Genomic DNA, 17,504 nt, shown 5'->3' with positions numbered 1-17,504 from the left:
TTTGACCGTATTTGCTATTAATTTGTACAAATTTGGGCATTCTCAATCCAGACCAAAAGAAAAACATAGCCAAAGACCTTAATGGCACTTATATAAGCGCAACCAGTAGAAAAAGGGTGCCACGGCGAAGAACTAGGTGACATCAAAACGTCTAGCACAAATTGGGCTTTTAATCAGCTGGCACACAAGTTTGCCTTTTACTTTTTTGATTGAATGAAAACGAAATTTGTGGTACAGAACAGTCATATGTTTATTGGTCAGTTAACATATCCATCACTTTTGTTTTGTACCCGACGCGCTGTTCACCGTATCTCAACGTCTTTAGGTAAATTGACCCAGTAGGCTACTGATTACACACTACCGTTTAACCAAGATATGACGCACCTGTTGACGAACGGGTTAATGTTTTCGGTGTAGATCTTTCATAAAAATGTCCGAACATTTTTCTCTTTCTTAAAGTTTAGTAATTTTTCCGCAGAAGAACGCACGCACTTTGTACATGGTTAAATGTGATAACCAATAATATAGTGTAGAGTGAAAATATTAGAATTGCAGGTGGACAGAATATAGAATCGTAAAGTAATAAAAACGGGGATTTTATCTCCTTAAAAAAAGAAATACGGTATTTCTTTATGGACGTTTCTAAAAAAGACGAATTTTCGTTCAAAAAAAAAAAAATTGCGCGGACGGATGTCTTCGTCACCAAAAATAACAAGTGCTGCACAGTCTGTGTTCAGCCATTTTATAAAAACGTGATTCAATTAACCTTCAAGGAGCGCGGCTGGATAACTGGAAAAGAAAACAAGAAAGAAATCAATTAAAATGCGCTAGAATAATTGACAATATTAAGGAGCTTACAGTGCGCTCTGGCACGGCGATCCTGTTCGGGTGCAATGGCTTCCTCTTCTGGTGCGATAGGACGAGCAACAATTACTCCGCGATCAACAACTGGTCCACTTTCAGGCATAGTACGGAGTCCTCGACCTCCGGTACGAACTGGCTGGGCGGCACGAGTATCGGCGGATTCCACGGACGAGGATTTTTCGTTCTTAGATGAAGGCTGGCGGTTGCTAACAGGAGAGAGGATCGAGTCCATCAGACGCTCGAAGAAAGAAGCGCGCCCCTGGCGGCGATCCGGCGCCGGTATGATTGGGTTGGGCGCGGATGGAGCGGAGTTGCGGACGTTCAAGAAAGGAATGTTGACTGGAATAGGAGCCGAGCGCTCTTTGGCCACTAGAGCGGCCGGCAAAGGAGGAACTTGCAAGAAAGGTAGTGTAACTGGACGAGCTGGCAATTGGGCTGGGCCGTTGCGCTTTTCGGTACTGGCTTCGACTTCTTTCGGTCCAGGAGTGCTCAATAGGAATTTCGGGACACGGAAGACGGGAAGGTCTGGTTGTCCAGGCTGGATCGATAGTCGCTGGACGGGTTGTGGCTCCTCGGCTCCCAGGATACCAGGCAATTCCTCTAAAAGGCTAAGAAGACCTTCCGGGAAGCTCGGAAAGTCTGGGCTGGGCTCGCGTTCTCGGAAGAGAGGAATAGGGCGGACCGTGACAAGAGATGGTCTAACTGGACCGGCAGTGTCCATACCGCGATGTTCCGGAACATGAGATTTCTCCTGACTATTGTCCGGAACGAGGTCGGACGGGAGATTGAAACGTTTCTCGGCCATGGCGTGGCTGTCGAGCGGGCGTTGATGGAACGGCTGGAATTGAGGTGGCGGAGGGGAAACTGGTTGCATTTGGCGGAGGTTAACCTCCGGGAAACGGAAAGGCCGTCCAGCCGGGAAAGACTGGAAGGGAGATCGCATCTGTGATGGTGGAGGGGGGACATTGAAAGGATTTAAAAGGCGCTGTTCCAGCAGGGCATTATTGAAATCGAAGGAAGGAGGAGTGAGATTGAGGGGTAGTTGTGGCCTCATGGATCTCGGTGGTGGCTGCATCATGTGATTCATCATCGGGAAGGGCATCGGTCCGTTGGGGGAATTCATTGGCATGCCTCCCATCATGCCAAATGGATGAATCCTCATTTGGGGACGGCTCAAATCAAACGGCATCATAATCGGCCTGGAATGGATTAAACCGGAATCATCCTCTTCATCCATGTCGGACATATTTTCATCATCATCGCTGGAGCAGATGATGGAAATGCGCTCGCCAGAGATGATGGGCATCAAAGGAACGGCCGAAGCATTTTTGGCTGTGATGGGCAGAATTTTGACGAAATCGTCGGTGCTGTCGAAAGGTTTGCGCTCGACGACACATTTGCTCTTGTCCAATGGATTCCGTTTTAAAAACATCTGAAAAATCCAAAAAAGGTACATCCAATCAATACACCTGTCCATACAAAGTCGGTCCATTTATTTATAGATTTACCTTGGTGAGTTCGTCAATATCGACATCGAGATCACTGCCAGTGGGCAAACGGAGGATCTTGCCCTCATTCTCCAGAAATTCCTCCAGCAAGTCACCGTCCGTGTCTAGGCGCCGGTGATCTTTTTCTTCGTTGGCGACCTCGGCCGAAGACTCGGATGAAGAGACCTCATTGGCTCCACTTGTGCTGGGAGCATCGCCCGTTAAAGCCGAAGGTAGAGCGACAGTGGCCGCCTTCTATAAATCAAACGAAAAAAAAAAGGGGTTAACATTTTCAAACGTAGTGGCACATGTGCTTAACCCAATAAAAAGAAGAGGGGCTACACCCAGAGTTTCTAAAGTAGACATTTATCATTTGGATTTTTAGAACCATCACGGGGAGGATATCCTAATTACGAAACGGGCTACCGGTTTTGTATTGAAAAGAGCTGATGACATTCGAAAACGAAGTAAATGGAAGGGCATCGACCCAGTTGCGCATGTTGATCGCCCAGTGACACACATGGACGGATGAAAACATTCGGCACAAATGATGAAAGAAGAGAACCTCCTATTTGCTTCAAAAACTCGTAACCAAATGGGAATTTTCTAAAGAGAGAAGATGTTGTTGTTTCGTTCGTTCTTTTGCAATCGTCAACTTTCTCTTCCAACAAATAGCAGACGGCCAAGTGTCGACGAACTCGGTTAACACCCATCCACTTGCGAAATGGTCAGGAAACGCAACCCCAAAAAGAAACAAACCAATAAAGAAAAAAGAAAAACTGGAAAGAAAATGAATTGCGCGCTGGTACGGATGGCGTCATCCGGAGAGTTCCCTCGTGCGTGAAAACATTTTCTCTCTACACTCAATTCGCCTATCCTCAATAGAAAAGAAAACAACAAACACGAGAAAGGAGGAAAAAAATGTGATGCATCGCTTGCAGTGCGAAACCAGGACGCGGTACTAATTATTATCACTAATCCGGGAAGAAACAAATTCTTAATAATAACAATCACGCGACGAAACAAACAAAACAAAAAAAACTTGATTTCTACTCACGCAAATCACGTCCGCGCAAAAAAAGGAATAAATAAAACTTCAGAATTTGATTCCATCAGTTTTTTTTTTTTAAATTCATAATGTAATTATAGTCATGTAGATATTGGCGGATGTCGTTAAAGATGCCGGTAGCATCCGAGAGATGTGACACTAGTAAAATACTAAAATCCCAACCAATTAGTATGTTCATGCACGCACAAAAAGGGAAAGTTGTCGCCTTGGCACCCACAACAACAAGCGAATATCATCCTGTTCCACGACTCTCCCTCTTTCGTGCCCAGCAAAACAATTCAAAACAAGTCAGGTGATGGGAAATTTTCGTTGAGAGAAAGGGCCCCGAAGCAGAAGGCCCCCCCGTTCTTCAAACAGGGGATAGAGCAACGAACTCGGAAGAGAAAGTTGTCTTTCTTTCTTACTACTTCTTTTGGGTTCAAATACAGTTCCCCAACACAGAAAATGGGAATAACCAAAAAGCCAAGGGGAAATGAGGTGAAAATGGCTGCCGAAACGTCTCAGTGTTTGATCGACAGACCAGAACAGGTTTGAAACAAATAAATCAAGAATGAAATCTGCTCAGTTTTAATTCACAATTTTGGCAGGACAATCTCTTTTTCTAGTTCATTGATGTCAAAATCTGAGAACACTAAAAATACGAAACCAAATCTTTTATCATTGGCTTCCATCGTGACTAGTCAGATTTGTTGTTGGACCTTCTATTGTTTCCTTTCCATCATTCCCCCCTCTCCTAAGCCTCGTTTGCTGGGGCTGCTGGCCCCAGTAAAAAAAAAAGGGCCTCCTTTGTCCGCATCCAGCACCGGGCATTTGCCGGTGGCCTACTGACCGACCAACGAGGAATCAAAAGGAGCTGTGTGGACTCGTTACCATTTCTTTCTCCCTTCTCTTTCTTTATTCTCTTTGTTTTGCTTCTTTCTCTCTCAACACTCGGCGCACTTGTTGTTATTGCACCTCAAAACTTAAAAACACTCGAGATCCGCACAGTTTCATCCAGCGCCAGATGATATAGAATCTCATTTGCGTTACATTTTCCCTATTTCCCTAAGCTTTCTATAAATGTATGCGATATCCTCTCCGCTTTTCCCCTCGCCTTATTCCATACAAATCACATCCTATTTCCGGCTTTGGGTGACAAAAACAACAGGTCACAGAGGAAGTCGGCTCCAATCGAATTAGCATGACAAGCGGAAGGCTTTTCGGTCGTTATGGATGCTGTTCCCTTTTTTTATTTTTCAGTTGTTGTTGTTGTCTTTTTACCTCCTTCCTCTTAGCGGGTGTTTGACATTGAATCGACTTTGACACATGAGGGGAAGTCGATCACGCGCAAAAACATAATTTCGGTACAACAAAAAAATTGGGCGAGGAAGAACAAAAAGATAAAGAAAATAAAGAAAAGCATTGGAAATCTACCGTTGCTTTTTTCATCGCCCAACCTGCCCTCGTTCGAACAAAGAGAAGATAACACGAGATAGAGAAAAGAGGGATATTTAGGAAAGGAGGACTCACGTTCGTCTCGGTCGAGCTGGCTGCTGCTGTTGGGGCCGCCGAGTGAATTGCACTGTTGTTGGTGTGTCTCGTTTGCAAATAAGCGGCAAGAACGATGGCCGTGCCCAAGATGAGAGCGACAGCCACGACTGTGATTGCGATCAATCGGGCGATGCGGACCGATGAAGCTGTTTGCTTCTTGTACGCCTGTTTGAAAATAAAATTAGAAATGATTCGTTACGAGGTATATAATGAAGTGGAATACTCACGGGTGGCTCCGAAGTGACGGAATAGGCTCGTGACAAACTCAAACCGGACTCATCTTTGATAGTTTCGGACGAGATGGATTCAACGTCCGACTTATCCACCTTCTCGGAGATCGTAGAGACGATCATTTGTGAAATGTTCAATTGTTTCTTTGTTAACGAAAAAAGAGAAAAATGGGAGAAAGAATGAAGAGCGGCTTGAAACTCCAGTTGCCTGGAAGTTTGTGAAGTGGCAGCCAACAACCAGCCGAGCTTAAATAGGTTGCCTCAGACGAGAAGGGAGGAGGCGAAAGGGGGGCGGAGCTAGAGTAGTATTAACTTTTCCCCTAAAAATGAGCCGGGTGAAAAAAAAAAGAAGAGGAAAGAAAATTAAATTTAAAAAGTGGAATAGAGAAAGAAGTAGCTCGTGTAAGAAGTGCCAATACGCGGTGAGAATGTAGAAATTCAAAAATGGAAAACCCATCTTCGCCGGATACTGTCCAGTTTCTCAATTTGTTGGTCCACCCCAAAAAGATAAAAAAAAAAACGTCCCGCCACTACGGGTGTTTTATTCCGCTCCAAAAAATATAGCCGAGGTGAACTGGTATTCAATTTTGCCATGCGCTCGTTTTTCCTCGATCGTTTCCCATTTCTTCCGCAACACAACTCGATGTCTTTTTGTTTTTTTCGCTCGAGTTCATCGAACCACCTGATGATCCGCGACCAGTGTACCATTCGAACCTTTTCCAACATGCGGTGATTCCGTTGAATATTTCCCCAAATTCGATACTTTGCCAATTATTTGTCGGGTTTTCCTTCTACAATAAAACTGTAAACAAAAATTTATTAAATAAAAAAAGAAAATACAAACAACCAAAAATACAAGTTTCGTTTTACTGGCAACACGTGTCCTTGTTTTTGTTTGAAGCCAACAACCGCTCGGACGTCGTACATGTAGGAGGCAAGTCATGGCCAGCACGTATCGGTGTCAAGCGTTGCCACCTTGTTATTTCTTTTTTTCAAGTCCTTTGACACACAAGAAACTTACACAACACCAATCATACTCCCTCTTGGAAAAATACCCAGCAGCCTCGATTGTGTGATGGAAATATAAATCGGCCAAGTGGTGTGCTATTTCTCTGAAATTAAAAACACTTCACTTACCCTTGGAGATGATGACAGAAAGATGAGAGATATGGTGTAGAGTATCCACACCTTTTCCTGTCTGTTGTGTACATCGCAGCTCGGAAAACAAAGCAATAAAGGCATCTGGGGGCTCTTCTTTTTTTTAACTCTAGAAGAAAGAAAGTGAACGCAAAAGTGCCATACGCATCGTCGTTCCCCCCCCCTCTTTTTGAAATAACGTGAAGGTACCCTAAAAGTTTCTCATGATTCCCAAGTTGAAAATAGCTTATAACAAAAACGTGTACCAACGAACCTTGGCCTAGTTACAAGTTTTTCCTTCTCATTCTTTTTTCTTCAATTGCTTTTAGAAGCAGAGGAATATTCCGTCCTGTCCTGTAGATTCATTCGTTTCTTTTGTTTGTTTGCTTAAAAACTTCGTGTCTACCATCTGCAGCCGGAGGGGGGACGATGCGGGTTTTCCTCTCGACCAGGGGAAAAGTGAGCGGCGGCACGGTCATGACGTGACAAGCTTCGCAAACCCACCGTCGAACGGATGTAATGAGCACAATAACGGGAAGGGAGGACTTTATGAACGTGCACGATCCGGATGATGAAAAACCGGCCATGTGATGGACAGCCGAGAAAACTAAGTCACTGGGTCAGTCAAGTGACAATTTCCGATTGGTATTCTTCTGAACCTATTGGGTAGTATCAACGATAGTCCTCTCTGCAGGTCGTGTCCAAATGAGGTTAACACGGACGAATACATAAGCAATAACAATCGATTATTTTACGAGGTCGTGGAGCTCGAGACTGAGAGAGAAAGGCTGGAAAACCGTCCGGTGAATGGCCTCTACGAAACTAAAGAGGTACCGAGTGGTAGCCAGATGCAGAGGCGTCGTTGCGGAGGTGCAAGTCAAGCGTTACATTTTCTTCGCAGATATTTTTAGTGTTAGGGAAACTAGCTAAAAATACTTTCTTTAGCTTTGTTGTTTACTTTTCTCTTTGTGGCTTGAGAGACAATTTGTTTCTGTCAGTGCTATCAAAGACTGTTTTTTTCTTTTTTGTATTGTTCTTCATTATTATAGTGGAGAAAGCATTTTGGACGTTTTCTTTATTCCTCTTCGGCTTCTAGGTTGATAGAATTACCGAATTTGGCGTACAATTGCGTCTTCAGATCGCTCATCAAAGTCTTGATGTTTGTGCATTCAGCTTCGATGGCTTCAATATCTTTTTTCACTTTGTCTTTTGCTTCTTCAAGTTTCTCCTGTGATAAGTCAAACAATTAGCGATAAGCAGTACTTTAACAGCGATGCACAATTGACAGAAGAGGAAAAAAGAAAATCACCTTTGCCTCTTCCATGTTGAAATGAACAAACACTTCACCTACAACGAAAGGAATTGGAGCTGATTCATCATCAACCAAGAGTAAATCATCTGAAGCATCCTCCAAGTTTTGAAGATCTCCCTGAACAAAGCATAGAGAAAACGAGTAGCAATGCAGAATTGTAAGTTTCAACGTGAATCATGAGCAGAATGCGAAAATATTTCTGCCAGCACATTTATGACACATAATAATTTTGAAGACTTCACACACATTACGAAAAGAAGCATGCAATAGAAAGAATTTCACCTTTTTATTTTTCAGATCATCCCTGAGCTCCTCCCATTTTGCATTGTGTCGTGCAAACCGGTTGATTTTCTGTTGGTCTTCCAATGTAATGTGAATGTCAGAGTCCTAAAATAATTTCAGTTACTTTAACTACTAGAAATTGGCAACACGTTAAGCTATAAATTCTTAAGTCAAATCATTTTCTTACCGATTCAAGAGAATCTTTAGAAACTGCTACTGAGGCCATGATGTTTTTCTTGACAACCCCTACGTAGCAGACGACGCCTATTTATCGATTATTTCAATCGATAATGATATGCTGGTTGCCATTATTCAAATTACTATTCTTTTTAGGATTTTTATTTTACTGGATTTAACAAGCAATTTCTTTATGGCACATTTCGTTTTTATTACTTCAATACTACGGCATTATTACTTCAAGAAAAATCGTCTTTATCCCAGGTGCATTGACCACTGGGAAAGTGAAAGGGCTATTATATTCCCTATTAAGTAAGGCCTACACGGCTTTCATAATTGTTAGCTTGCTCCATAAAATGTGTTTGTGTAAATTCACGCGCTTAAAGAGAAATTTTCTTCGGGTTTCTATCTTATTATTACGATACTTACTAGAAAATTATAATGAATCCTGATGGGTTCTCGGATTTTCGAAAAAGATGTCAAGCAAAAACATGTTGCAATGCTCATGAAGAAAGTCGTGCACGTGAAAGTAATATTATGGAAATCTGAAAAAAAAAATGTAATAAATAACGAAGATGTCTTCTATTTGTTTTTGAGAGCTTTTCTTTTTACAATAAAAGCAATATGAACACGTCTAAGTAAGCGGTTTTCTTTGTGGCGAACTTGCCATATTATATGCAGTTGCCCTGCAGATCGATAGCAAAACAAACAGAACGCAATAGAGACGAAATAGTTTCACATGTTTTAACCAATCATATCAATCTCCCCTTTGTGCGTCAGAGCCCGCAATAACTGAGAAGACGAGTTTTATCAACTTATGGAACAACAACTGTTTGATTATTAAATATTTCCTGGCGAATTCCATCACGCTATACGATTCACGAAAGCCACTTGAAATGTACGTTTTAGACAGAAGGCATCCGTCCTCCTGTTTCGCTTCATTCACATATCTCAACGTGTTTCTCTGTCGTTTTTTTATAGACCTTTATGTTCACCGAACAATCGACAACAGCTGCAGAGGTGGGTTTTGCGCGTTGACAAGTAATTTCCTCATCAAAGTGTCGTTTACACTCGGTTGTGCGGTAGCCTGTTATACCAGCGCACTTTACTTAATGCGGTCAAGCAACCCGAGCGTCCCTCTCATCCGTAAAAACAGCCGTGAATACCGAGTTGCTTAACCTAGTTAGCGTCAGTGCGCAGTACGTACAAAGAAGAAGAAAGCGTGATAAATGGTCTTGTTAAAGAGTAGGACGTATTGTGGGTTCGTGTTGATACATTAATACCTCATTTCGCCGCCATTAGATCCGCACATCATTTCTAAAACGTTTCTACTTTCTGTGAATTCATTTAAATGATGAACTTTAACTTGGCAAATGCGTAATAAGTTGGGTAATTTAAAGCTCTTTGAAAATGATGCATAACTTTATTTTTATCAAAGTTTTTCAAATAGAATAAATATAAAGAAAAGGCTTTTTATGGCTGGTATATGCCAGCAGTGAAATGGGAGAAAGCCGCGCGAGATCCTTTTTTTTGTTTATGGCGTAAATCTAAATGGAGAAAACAAGACTGGTCTGACAAGAAGGAATTGACAGGAGGAAGATTTAAAGTTTCCAAGCTGACTTAATAGGATCCCCGAATAAAAAGAGAAAAGATATAATTACGCACATACACTTGAAGATATTGTGATTATGCAAATGTACAAGAGTATATGCTTGCTAATTAATAACCAGCGATTTAAGCCAGATAACCGCCAGCGCCCGCCAGTGTCTACCAAATCTAAAAAAAAAAAAAAAAAAATTTGATTGACGTAGTCTGAAAGCACATTAGACTCTATTTGAGAAAAAAATTCAAATAAAGTAGAGCGCAACTTTCACGTGGGTCAGTGATCCCGAGGCCTGGAGCTCTGACGAAATCCCTCCCGAGTTGGTATATTATTCCAGTTCAATCGGATCATAGCTGGCATTTGACATTTCATTTTAATAAAGAAACGGCTAATAATCGAGCACATTTGTTTAAAAAATAAACAAACATTTGGCTAGAAAATCGGCACTGGGTCGATAATACTTCAAAGTAGAACAAGAGCTCATTGGCATGAACGTCATTACTGATGCCACGATAAATTTTCGGGCGGATCAGAAAGCCTAAATCCAGATAGACCCCAAAGACTATTATGTGTGTATACGTGATACTGATGGATTGATGGCGATGTTAACACTTGGAGGAAGCATATATAAATAATAATCAAAAATCTGTTTCGCCATGAAAGGGCTACATGTATCCCGTGTGTGGAGGGTTTGAATCCGCAAAAAAAAAAAAACATATAGACCAAAGTTTGAATAGGGCGAATCAACAAAAGGCACTGGCGTAATCTTGATGGTCGTTTCCTTCTCATTTTCACGCACTCACTCGTCGTCGGTTTGATGATGAATAAACAGACTCTGGTGCTCGACTGTCGCACATATCAAAAGAAGAGGGGGGGAAAGCGCAAAACAAGCTTTTGTTGAGCCTTATCAAAGTCGGTACCACTCTCTTCTGCTTCCTCTTCTTCTTCAACCAGCAGCAGTAGCAGCAGCATAGATTTTCCATTTTCTCCCGTTTCCTTCCTTCTTCTTTAGTTTGTTTTTCTTTGCCTTTCTCTCCCCCTTTCTTGGGTGAACAAGCTTCTCTTCCCTCCATCCCTTTGTCGTTCTTCCTCACCCGAGAGATTCGGGAACCGATCGAAGATCCTTCCCCCTCCCCCTCCCTACTGCTCCTTATATATACGCCGCTGAGCCAATCAATCCCGCTCATGTTATAGCCTAGCCGCCCCTTCTGCTAACGGCAGCAGAAGAAGATGGAGAGAGACGAAAGGAGGTGGATGGAGGGGGGGAAATGTATAGAGACATGGATAAACGTAAGGAGCCGTTCTCCTTATACACACAAGGAGCCGAAGAAGAAGAAAAAAACAAACAATCAGCAACTCGTCTGCTGCTGCTCCTGAGCTCCTCGAAACTCTATCGGACCGGCTGCACAGCATCCGTCTGCTGCGCATGTCCGTGCTGTCGGGAGTCCCGCAAAAGCAGCCAGTCCTGGCAAGCCGGAATAGGAGCTGACGTGGGGGGGGGGGGGGGGGGGGGGGGGGGGAGATCTCGAGAGCGCACGGACCGCTCAATATCGGTTACACGGGCCGGAAGTCGGACGAGAGCCTCATCGCGCAGTGTAGGGTTTGCTCTAGCCACAAGCGGCCGCATCATGTTCTTGACGTCAGTTTCACTTTGATTTGACTCAACCCCCGTCACACACGTCGCACCATCTCCCACCCCTCTCTTTGGGTCTCCCAGCTGCCCATCTCTTTTCGAGTCACTCTCTCTCTCTCTTTCTCTCTGTAATTCTCGCATTCCTTTTTAAATTGTCCCGAACCAATTTCATTCCATCGGAGAGCACATATACGCGTTACACAGCAACGACAAATCGGAAGATTGTGCAATTCTTAAGAGTTGGTGCTGGTCTGTTGGCCGGCCAGTGGTGCTGCTGGACCGTTTTGGCTTTGTGTGTGTGTGCGTGTATGTGCTCTCCATTGCAATTGCATTTGGAATAGTCGATCCTAGAAAAGAAGGAAAAAAAGGGGGGGAAAGATTGCGTTGCATCGATCCATCCATCCAGGGCGAGCATCAGCACCGAGCGGGAGAGAAAGAAAGAGAGAGAGAGAGGAGAAACGTATAGAGAGACGTAGCGGGAGTGGGTGGGAGGGGGAACGTGAAAGCGGGCGGGAAGAAGAAGAAGACGACGGGGGGAAGGAAAAATGGCCTCGCAATTCTTCAGCCGGTTAAATATGGCCGTTCCGCCCATCGGAGCGTCTTTAGGAGCCGCCTGGACATCAGTGCGATCGGCTCTGCCGGATTCTTGCCTCAACAGCCAGCCGGATGAGCAGCTCCACTTTGCCAAATTCGGGCGGAAGCCCAACGACACGGAGCTGTCGACTCTGCAGAACAACGGAGCGGAGGGCAATTTCCAGCGGGTCGACTCGATCGGCGGCGACGACGAGAGCTGCGGCGGAGGCGAATTTGGCAGCTCCAGGCACAAGATCTCAGAGTGGCAGGCCGGATGGAACGTGACCAACGCCATCCAGGGCATGTTCGTCGTCTCGCTGCCGTACGCCGTCCTGCACGGCGGCTACTGGGCCATCACGGCCATGATCGGCGTGGCCTACATCTGCTGCTACACGGGCAAGATCCTGGTCGACTGCCTCTACGTCACCAACGAGGAGGGCCAGCTGGTGCGGGTGCGCGACACTTACGTCTCCATCGCCGAGGAATGCTTCGGCCGGCGGGTGGGCGCCAGGATCGTCAACACGGCCCAGATGATCGAGCTGCTCATGACCTGCATCCTCTACGTGGTCCTGTGCGGCGATCTGATGGTGGGCACCTTCCCGGACGGCGCCATCGACACCCGATCCTGGATGATGATCTGCGGGATCCTCCTGCTACCGTGCTCCTTCCTCAAGAATCTGCACCACGTCTCGACGCTCAGCTTCTGGTGCACGATGGCTCACGTGGTCATCAACGTCATGATCATGGGCTACTGCCTCCTGCAGGCCGCCACCTGGGGATGGTCCGAAGTCTCCCTGCGCATCAACATCGTCACGTTCCCCATTTCCCTGGGCATCATCGTCTTCAGCTACACGTCGCAAATCTTCCTGCCGGCTCTCGAGGGCAACATGAGAGACCCGTCAAAGTTCCACTGCATGCTCAACTGGAGTCACATAGCCGCCGCCGTCTTCAAATCGCTCTTCGGCTACGTCGGATTTCTCACCTGGCAGGCAGACACCAAGGAGGTCATCACCAACAATTTGCCCACGCAAGGCTTCAAGGGCGTCGTCAACTTCATTTTTGTCGCCAAGGTGAGCCTATCCACATCATTTTTGTCACGTCTAAAGATGTTTTAATAGGATTGTTAATTAATTGAAGAAAAAAATATATAATTAAGAGTTTCGACTGATGGGATCTAGACGGATTCCGGCCCAATTCAAATTGAAAGTGAGTCGAGACAGAGAGTAAAGTCGCTATAGGGCTGAAGCACAGCTGTCTGCTGGGCCAACTTTGACTTTGAGTAATCTCTTGATTGGATTCTATTCATACTGGCCCGGTTGTGTGTGTGTGTTGCAATGCAGGCGTTGCTGTCGTACCCTCTGCCTTATTACGCCGCACTGGATCTGCTAGAGAGAGCCTTCTTCAAAGGACGTCCAGAAACGACTTTCCCTCGCATGTGGTCGCTCGACGGCGAGCTGAAAGTCTGGGGCTTGGCCCTGCGCGTCGCCCTGGTCGTCTTCACGGTCGTCATGGCCATTTCCATCCCGCACTTCGCCATCCTGATGGGCTTCATCGGCAGCTTCACGGGCACCATGCTCTCCTTCATCTGGCCGTGCTATTTCCACCTCAAATTGAAGGGACCCACTTTGGATTGGGGCACCGTCGCCTACGATTGCTTCGTCATCTTCCTGGGCGTCCTCTTCGGCGTCATTGGCATCTACTACTCGTTCCGGGCCCTGGTCGAGAAATTCCAAATCGGCTTGCCCTTTTAAAAGGGAAAAAACAACAACAGAGAGCTCTGAGTTGTGTTCACTCCATTGTCTTCCAAGCTAAACAAACAAACAAACAATTAATGAACATGTGAACCCAAGTCTTCCAAGAAATAATGTGTTTTAGACATAGAGTTATACCTTTTAGTCATGAATAGTTGAATAGGTTTCACTTCCATCGATAAGAGAGAGAAAAAAAAAACGTGTGTGTCGCTTTGATGTTTTATTTTGCAAACTGAAAAAAGGATATATCGTAACCAAGTCTTCCAAACTCAAGAGTTACCTTCAATTAAATACTAGGGAATTCAGTTCATTTCATTTTGTTTCTCCTGTAATGAAAAAAGCTAAAATCGACAAAAACATTTTACTTCATTGACAAATGTTGGCGGGCCACACGGCTAAATGTTGAACCCCATTCCTTTGATTGTTTAAACCTTTTTTAAATCCTCGTATTTGTTATTATTCAGGCCGATATCTTTTCTAATGCGGTCGTCATATCAGTTCCAACTACAAAAATAAAATAAAATAAAAATAATTTGTGTGATAAGGTCGGCGAGATATGTCCCCATTCCGCTTCACGTGTTCTGCCCCCGTTGACAGAAAGAGTGCGTTCGAATAGTTGATGATTTCGGCATTTCAAATTAAAAATTCCATTAGCATTTTGTACTGAAAAAGAAAAATAATAATGTTTTTTTGAATGAGATAAGAATCCAACGTCTTCCAGACAAACTGTCGCGATCTCTCTTTCTATCTCTCTCCGTTTTCTCTGTATAATCTTCTTCTTTTAGTCGTCGGCCATCACAGTTAACTAATCAAGTCTAACCGGTTGTAAGAAAACTGTCGACAAAGATTTCAAACTCACAGCATATCAAATCGCTATGAGGCGATGAGCTCTAACTTTCCAAATGTCTTCCAATTTGTGCGCTTTGAGATGTTTTGTTCCTGCCCCTTTTTACTTCTATATTATCCTCCTAATACCATATCAATCGGATGTCTTCCAGACTTGTACAACCTATCGAGTAATATGGAATCGCTAACAAGTTGTGTAGTTGTTTGTCATCAACGTCAAAATATACACGTTAGTTTGAATGTACGCAACTATATCATTTGATTTTTCATATGAACAAAAAGGTTCTTTGCTATATAGTCTTGGGGCACTAATGAATAGATCCGGTCTCTAGGGTAACCGGATCTCGGACACCCGCCAGTCTATTAGAAAGGGCACCAATCAATTTTTGTGTAATACGAACCGGAATTGGACTAGAAACGCCATCTTGTGCTACCGGAGGACAACGTTTCCGGTGACTCTTCCGTTGGTTTGCGGTAACTCGCAACTCGCAACTCGCAAATGAGTTCAACAAAATTTGTTTTTAATAGCTTCACGGCAATGTTCTCTATGATGAATAACCAGGAAAGAAGCGAAGGAACTTGATTTATTCGAATTCCGTCCGCAACTGACAATTTGCAACACGGAAAATGTGTCAAAACATTATTGATGTTTTGATAACTGTTGGGTGTCAATCGCTCACATGCCCGTGTTAGTAGTTTATTGTCCGCTTTCCTTTACTTCGCATATGTTATTGACCTATTGAGTTGTCAGATCGACATTTCAAGCCAATATCGATATGTTGGAAACAGATTCAACCAAACAATAAATGCTCATTCAGACAGCAGTAAAATGTTTTCTGAACCGATTTAAAAAATAAAAAACCACAAGAAAGCGCTAAAAGAGCAATCTTATTTGCTCAATAAAATTATTTCACAGGCCCCCTCGAAAAAAAAAAAACCTATCGTGAGAATAGTGTTGAATGCAAAACAAGTTGTCCGGAATATTAGTATAACAGGAAAATTGGCTTGATCAAATTTGACCGCAAATGGCAGTTTACCGTGAGAATGTACCAGGAAAATGCGGTTAAAAGTCACCACTGTCAATGCCGAAAACCACCGCATCCTAATTTGTGTACGGTATTGGTCACACGATTGACAATTTACTTCGAGTCCATAATTATTAAGTTTCTTGCCCCGCTTTAGTTTCCCTATAATCAAGCCGTTCAGAGCAGCTATAACGGCTTTAGGGTTTCACATTTGGAATAGCAATGAAGCGTGACAACACTATTTTTAAATCATAACGGGAGTTGATTTTTGGCGAAAAAATAAAGTCCATAATAATACGCTGGTCGTTACACTTTTCTGTATTTTTTCCCTTCGAGCAGTTCCTTATTTCCAACGTGTGCACTTAGTATAATCTCGCAGTCCATGAATTCTTCACTTGTTAAAATTTAGATTTATGGAAAATGTGCTTCATAGAGTGTCGATTTAGTTTTGAACCCAAAGTCTTGTGCAATGCTCGCTCTTTCTGTAAAAACCCACTGGGCATAGCGGCTCTATTCAAGCCCATCAACTGATGGCCAAAGGCAGCACCCGGTAAAAATGGAAACGGCCTGAAAATGTCAGTGGGCTGCAATGCTGCGCTAGACTGCTGAAATTTTTGCGCATCGAAGGCTGTGCTTGACTGAATCAAGGTGTTAGACCTGTGAATCGTAAATTAATCATTACAGTTTTGTACATCGACATTCGGTGCTGTACGGCAGATCGTAATATCTGATTAAACTTACGAGGTTAATGGGGTAGCAATATCGGAGCGTTCACACCTGGCTACAAAGTTTCCTGCCAATAAACTTGGGGAACTAGTGCTAAAGACAAGTTTCATTCCTGGTGGACATCTTTCTCCCCTAGAACCCAGCAGGTGATGATGAATGCCGGCCAATTTGCGCTCTAGATTTTTCCGGTGTCCGGCGACTGCCGTCGTCAACGAACCAATCAGTACAACTAAGAAGATCGCTGTTGATTTGTTCAGCATTTCAGACATTTACTAAAAATTTTCGGAAAACGCACTTTTAAATGATTGTAAAAAATGTAATAATTAATTCTAATTTACCTTATAACTCGTTAATATTAACAAAGCTAAAGAGATGCTGAGAGGAGGAGATCTGTTGTTGCACTGAATGTCTTTAGGTTAAGACGCTCTTTAAATAGTTGCAGTGCGACAAATTTCTGTAGCGCATACAGTTTAAAGTTTATTGTGCATACGTGCCAAGCGTCAGGTCATTTCATTGGTCGAATAAATCAGGGTCTTATTGAAAATAAGGTGGAAAAACCAATCCATTTTCATGGTCAAGGACTTTGCAGATCATGTAGGTTTCGTCTAATCTTTTTGAAAAGGCATTGGGTACGGAAACATTAACGGCACTTGTGTAGTTCACCATGGGACATGGGTCCCTGTTGAACGAACTCGGTAGGAATAAATACGCGTATTTTATGTGGACTTCCTTATAACAAAAAAAGCTACCTGCATTTCTTTTATTCTTCTACCGTCCCATGAGGGTGTAACTTACTTATATACTTAACAGAACATATTCCTAAATTTTATATTCTTCAGAAATCAACATGTTCGTTGCAGTACATGCTTTATTTCGCATTTAAAAAAAAATATTTTGTTGAGAGATGAAAAAGAATTCAATTAATACTACCGAAATCGAACAAAAGTGTTGTATGGTTTCCTAAGAACTTCTAATATAGACTAATTCATGTGGGTTTGTCAAAGTATTACTTTTTTTAATTGTTTTACTGCTGAGTACATGTTTATTAACATTTCCATGCGTTCAGTATGCACGCGCATTTTTCAGCATTCTACAAGGCCACACTGTGAAGCAACGCATCCGCTTGTTGGCGTGCATAGTGCTTCGTTAATTTTCGAACAGGTGCACGACAAAAAAATATGACAAGTTGCTTATTTTAAAAATTACAAAGTACTAGTTTGACAAATAACCCGGAGGGACCAGTTAATTTTTTTTAGTTA

At 43.3% G+C, this 17,504-nt stretch overlaps 4 protein-coding genes across 4 annotated transcripts; 1 reads left to right on the top strand and 3 right to left on the bottom strand.

Moving 5' to 3' along the window:
- Window positions 1-232: 232 nt before the first annotated feature.
- LOC124195797 (bromodomain-containing protein 4-like) lies at window positions 233-7,206 on the bottom strand. Its single transcript, XM_046590384.1, has 6 exons — window positions 6,051-7,206; window positions 5,178-5,982; window positions 4,930-5,115; window positions 2,373-2,606; window positions 859-2,296; window positions 233-789 (listed from the first exon to the last, which is right to left on the bottom strand). Exons 2-6 carry the CDS (start codon window positions 5,301-5,303, stop codon window positions 758-760), a joined length of 2,016 nt encoding a protein of 671 aa, XP_046446340.1. The 5' UTR covers window positions 5,304-5,982; window positions 6,051-7,206; the 3' UTR covers window positions 233-757.
- A 186-nt stretch (window positions 7,207-7,392) lies between these two features.
- On the bottom strand, window positions 7,393-8,251 carry LOC124196155 (prefoldin subunit 4-like). Its single transcript, XM_046590968.1, has 4 exons — window positions 8,099-8,251; window positions 7,912-8,016; window positions 7,597-7,746; window positions 7,393-7,545 (listed from the first exon to the last, which is right to left on the bottom strand). Exons 1-4 carry the CDS (start codon window positions 8,135-8,137, stop codon window positions 7,393-7,395), a joined length of 447 nt encoding a protein of 148 aa, XP_046446924.1. The 5' UTR covers window positions 8,138-8,251.
- Window positions 8,252-8,727: 476 nt separating this feature from the next.
- Window positions 8,728-14,738, top strand: LOC124195799 (vesicular inhibitory amino acid transporter-like). Its single transcript, XM_046590390.1, has 2 exons — window positions 8,728-12,967; window positions 13,238-14,738. Exons 1-2 carry the CDS (start codon window positions 11,870-11,872, stop codon window positions 13,646-13,648), a joined length of 1,509 nt encoding a protein of 502 aa, XP_046446346.1. The 5' UTR covers window positions 8,728-11,869; the 3' UTR covers window positions 13,649-14,738.
- A 1,081-nt stretch (window positions 14,739-15,819) lies between these two features.
- On the bottom strand, window positions 15,820-16,973 carry LOC124195806. Its single transcript, XM_046590401.1, has 3 exons — window positions 16,584-16,973; window positions 16,261-16,517; window positions 15,820-16,176 (listed from the first exon to the last, which is right to left on the bottom strand). The coding sequence occupies exons 2-3, from the start codon at window positions 16,512-16,514 to the stop codon at window positions 15,918-15,920; spliced, it is 513 nt and encodes a 170-aa protein (XP_046446357.1). The 5' UTR covers window positions 16,515-16,517; window positions 16,584-16,973; the 3' UTR covers window positions 15,820-15,917.
- Between the last annotated feature and the right edge of the window lie 531 nt (window positions 16,974-17,504).

The sequence above is a fragment of the Daphnia pulex genome, chromosome 6, assembly GCF_021134715.1.
Source record: "Daphnia pulex isolate KAP4 chromosome 6, ASM2113471v1".
NCBI lineage: Eukaryota > Metazoa > Arthropoda > Branchiopoda > Diplostraca > Daphniidae > Daphnia > Daphnia pulex.
The sequence above is the reverse complement of the archived record's forward strand: the minus strand, read 5'-3'. Positions and strand labels throughout refer to the sequence as shown.